The 5,190-nt window shown below is 42.3% G+C and overlaps 1 protein-coding gene across 1 annotated transcript in view; it reads left to right on the top strand.

Moving 5' to 3' along the window:
- Positions 1 to 662: 662 nt before the first annotated feature.
- The window catches only part of LOC109957296 (zinc finger protein 501-like), a 19,850-nt gene continuing 15,322 nt past the window's right edge, over positions 663 to 5,190 (top strand). Inside the window, exon 1 of the mRNA XM_020595057.1 lies at positions 663 to 934. Within this exon, the coding sequence (XP_020450713.1) occupies positions 763 to 934 (172 nt within the window). The 5' untranslated portion in view covers positions 663 to 762. The remainder of the gene's footprint in view (positions 935 to 5,190) is intronic.

Genomic DNA, 5,190 nt, shown 5'->3' with positions numbered 1-5,190 from the left:
GTGCTCACTACGTGGTTAAAAACGGTTCCAGTGCCAACTCTGGATGTGTGGAGTCAGGTGAAGATGATGGCGTGGTCGTATTTCAGATAAATCTTTCGGTTATAACAAATCGCCAGTGTTTTCAATTCAACTGAGAGAGTCTGTCAACGAGTGACTAGCTGCTGCTGAAGAAGAAATATTCAAACTCTTTAAAACAAACTGTTGACAAGAACAAGGAAGAGATCGATCAGTGTGTTAGGGTCGGAATAACCGCAGCAGGGACTCGTTATTCTCTTTATTTGCTCTTCCCGTCCCATCCACATACAACAGCACCTGTTTTGTTTTGTTTTGTTTTGTTTACTTTTCCTTTTTCCTTTCTTCTTCTACGCCCTAAAGAACCTAACGTTACCAACATAAATGCATTACGCCGTCCTGTGGTAACAATCAAGAATGCAATGTATTAGACGCAACACAGTGCAAGCTCCTGGATATCGTTTGAAAACTCCATATATTACTACAAATGAAACGAACCTAACATGACTGACTGTCTAGCTTGAATGCGGATTTTTGTTCCCGATCGTGGTCACCACTACCTACTGTCGTCCGCTTCCAAAGTGAAGCGCAGTTCATCTCGAACGAGCCTATTTTCACTGCCGGAACTTCACAGTGTGACACCTGCGGAAGTAAGGAACAAAGATGCCATTATGCTTAACTTTGGATGAGGAGTCATTTGAAAACAGTTGTCGTATTTCCGATAAATATTTAAGCTGAAACAAATCAACGATGTCTTCAATTCAGTATCTGAGAGGGTTTATCAACGAGCGACTAACTGTTGCTATTGACGAAATATTCGAGGTCTTTGAAAAAGCTGTTATCGATTACGAGAAAGAGATCGATCGTCAGCGCAGACTGCTGGATATCGTCTGGAAACCCCAAGTAAAGCTACACAGGACAGGTCTGTAAAACATGAGTGATTTTACTAAAGCTAACAGTTGAACCAAAACTAAATAAGATTCAACATGAATTAGACGTTTGCCCTGTTTCCCGTTTTTAGCGGGATCTGTTGCCACTCACTATGTTTAACTATAATACAAACAAGAGTGACTCGGTTCATTCACCAGCACCTTTGGATTTTGTCTTTCGAATTAAATGGCACCATAAGACTAAAACAAACAAATATAGTTAATGCATATAGTTAGTGTGCAATATGTAATAAAGTATAATGGATTGCGATCTTCTTTTTCCTTCGGCTGTTCCCATTAGGGGTCGCCACAGCGAATCATCTGTTTCCACCTAACTCTGTCCTTGGCATCCTCTACTGTCACCCCAGTTAACTTCATGTCCTCTTTTAGCACATCCATAAATCTCCTCTTTGGCCTTCCTCTTGACCTCTTGCCTGGCAGCTCCATCTCCAACATCCTTCTACCAATATAACCACTATCCCCCCTCTGCACATGTCTAAACCATCTCAAAATCTGACAGATGAGGTCAGACAGGAATCTCCTTGGACAATGATGTTTGCGGATGACATTGTGATCTGTAGTGAGAGCAGAGAGCAGGTGGAGGAATACCTGGAAAGGTGTAGGTCTGCTCTGGAAAGAAGAGGAATCAGTCAGTCGTGGTAAAACCGAATACATGTGTATGAACAAGAGGGAGGGAAGTGGAACCGTGAGGTTACAGGGGGCAGAGGTCAAGAAGGTGCAGGAGTTTAAGTATTTGGGGTCAACAGTCCAGTGTGATGGGGAGTGTAGGAAAGAGGTGAAGAGGTGAGTGCAGGCGGGTTGGAGTGGGTGGAGAAAGGTGTCAGGAGTGTTGTGTGACAGAAGAGTGTCAGCAAGAATCAAAGGAAAGGTGTACAAGACAGTAGTGAGACCAGCTATGCTGTATGGGTTAGAGACTGTAGCAGTGAGGAAAAGACCAGAGGCAGAGATGGAGGTAGCAGAGATGAGGATGTTGAGGTTCTCTGTAGGAGTGACCAGGATGGACAGGATTAGGAACAAGCACATCAGAGGGACAGCTCAGGTCGGCTGTTTTGGGGACAAGGTCAGAGAGGCCAGATTGAGATGGTTTAGACATGTGCAGAGGAGGGATAGTGGTTATATTGGTAGAAGGATGTTGGAGATGGAGCTGCCAGGCAAGAGGGCAAGAGGAAGGCCAAAGAGTAGATATATGGATGTGCTAAAAGAGGACATGAAGTTAATTGGTGTGAGAGTAGAGGATGCCGAGGATAGAGTTAGGTGGAAACAGATGATTCGCTGTGGCGACCCCTAACGGGAACAGCCGAAAGAAGAAGAAGAAGAAGATTTATCTATTTATATTTCATTTGTATTTTGTGGCATTCATGTGGATGGCAAAGTAAGAATTTCATTGTACAGGGAAACACGTTTCCCAACTGTGCATATGACAAACACTTTGACCTTGACCTTTGATTATGCTTTGTGGATACGTGGCTGTTAAAAGAATTTCCATAGAAGTCACGAAGTCACTGAAATCTTTCAATAAGGCATTGGTATGCTTTGTGGAAACGTGGCTGTTAAAAGAATTTCCATAGAAGTCACGAAGTCACTGAAATCTTTCAATAAGGCATTGGTTTACTTGCAGCAAGGAGACAAGTCAGCATGAGCATACAGTTGTCTGAATAAGCTAGTCTAAACATCACTGTAGCGGTACTCCTTAGCCTTTAGTGCCGCTTTATGGTGCAGGCCTTACGCAGTCAGTATGACACAACATAAACAAGTTCCACAGTCCAGTTCTTGTTTTTTACAAAGGGTTTACTAAATAAAAATAAACATACAAATAAAACGTTTCCTGGTTTCTTGTCCAAAGTTACAAAGGACTTGACAAATTACTTGCTTATAACTCGGTCAGAAAAACTGTGTGCTCAGAGCCTGACCGTCCGAACCTCCCGAAAACAAAAAACACATCCGGTCACATGGTTAACAAACAACAATATGCCATAACATAACATGTCTAGAACACATTGTATAAAACAAACTTATTATTCCAAAACATAAAGCTATGTTGGCTATGTTTTCTTAATAACTACGTAAACTAAACATTTTTCAGATTGGCTCTTACATTTCTGGCCCCTAATTGTTAACAAACTCTAAACACTTACAGAGAGCAATTAACCACAAGAGCCAACAAAGTTAATGCAATACAGCACGGACAGAATCAACTATCTATCACAGCAAAAGTACTTAATGAGCCTGTGTTAAGCAACTACACAGCAATCTCAGTCTGATTCTTGTAGCAAGCAAAGCTTACTCACAGGTCTGTCCAGCTTATTGGTTTTGGTCTGCACAGTGACTCGTCTAACATGACCCTTGACATCTGGGAATGTGTCGATAATGCATCCCATTATCCAGGCATTGCGAGGAGCAGCATAATCTGCTATCAAGACATCATGACCTACTTGAAAGTTTCTCCTCGGTATCGTCCACTTCTGACGACTTTGGAGTGATGGAAGGTACTCCTTTAGCCACCTGGTCCAAAACAGATCTGCGATGTATTGGACTTGACGCCATCGTCGTCGTGCATATTGATCATCTGTGGAAAATATTCCAGGGGGGATGCATGGTTGTGTCTTCATAAGCAACAGATGATTAGGTGTTATCACCTCAAGATCTTTGGGGTCATCAGAGGCCAATGTGAGAGGTCTGTTGTTAATTATGGACTCAACTTCACACATAACAGTCAATCTTTCATCATCCAAAGACTGTTGTTTTACCAGGGCATTCAGGATCTTTCGCACAGTGCGAATCTGTCTTTCCCACACTCCTCCATGGTGGGAAGCTGCTGGGGTGTTGAAGATCCATTTGATTCCTTTCTCCATCATGGCATCCGTAATCCTCTTCTGATTCAGATCCTTCAATGCTTCCCGCAGTTCTCTTTCTGCACTGACAAAATTAGTTCCATTGTCAGACCTCATAATACTGACTTGTCCTCTTCGACAGATGAAGCGGCGGAGCGCATTAATGCAGGAGTCTGTGTCCAAACTATGAGCTACTTCAATGTGTATAGCCCGTGTAGTTAGACAGGTAAAGATTACCCCATACCTTTTAGCGTGGCTTCTGGCTCTTTTGACCTCAAAGGGTCTGAAAAAATCCACTTCCACTATTTGTGAAAGGAGGCTTGTCAGGAGTTGTACGATCCAATGGCACATCAGCCATTTTTTGTTCTCCTGTCTTGCTGTTGAGCCTCCTGCAAATGGTGCATCTTGAAATAATTCCTTTGATGGCTGAATGAGCTTGAGGTATCCAGTATTTTGTGCGCAACTTACGCAGCATATAATTACGCCCACAATGCCCCACATCTTGATGTATGTGCTGCAGAAGCATTACAGCAATTCTTGATTTCTTGGAAAGGATCACAGGGTGCTTTATTTCTTCTGGCATCGCTAATTTAGAGAGTCGACCACCCACTCTAATTATTCCATTCTGCAGAACAGGATCCAGTTTGTAGAATGAGCTGGTTTTTCTTACAGTACCACCTTTTTGAAGGGTCACAATCTCCTGTTGATATGATTGTACTTGGCTAACACGTATTAGCTCCATTTCAGCCTGTTCCAGATCCTCCACAGAAAGTAAACTTGTTTTCAGTGTTTTCTCGTACCTTTTGATGTGCGCTGCAGCAAGCACCTCCCTTTGCCTTGGACAGCTTTCAGATAGACTCATTTTACTCATGATATTTTTCCTCTCCTCCTTTAGTCGAAGTAACAACTGGCTCTTAGTCGGGTCCAGTCAGAGTAATGGTTGATGAGCCTTTGCAGAGGAGTCTGCTCCTGTGCATCCACCAAGGCTTTTGCAGCGCATGACTTGATTTCTGGATCACGCTCAAAGCATGAAGAAAATCAATGTGTGAATGTCTGTTGATTATGTGGTGTGTAGCTAAAAACATTTTAACACGATCTCTAGTGACATGTCGTGACATTAAACATAAGAAAATATTATGGCTATGGCTACAGTTATACACGTCATAATAATAATATTAAGCATCCTGTCTTCTAACAGTCATCAACTTTCTATCTAGTTATCCTTGACCATAAGCAACCTGCAGCACTCATGAGAATGCCTAAGCAACAGCCTGAGCTGGACACCCTGTCTACTCTAAACATTTCTAATACATCAAGTATCTAAACAATATCTATCTAACTAAAAAATACCTAACAGACCTGTAATGCCATGAGGGGAGGAGTTCAAACAGATTGTA

The sequence above is a fragment of the Monopterus albus genome, unplaced genomic scaffold, assembly GCF_001952655.1.
Source record: "Monopterus albus unplaced genomic scaffold, M_albus_1.0 scaffold26.1, whole genome shotgun sequence".
Classification (NCBI taxonomy): domain Eukaryota; kingdom Metazoa; phylum Chordata; class Actinopteri; order Synbranchiformes; family Synbranchidae; genus Monopterus; species Monopterus albus.
The sequence above is the reverse complement of the archived record's forward strand: the minus strand, read 5'-3'. Positions and strand labels throughout refer to the sequence as shown.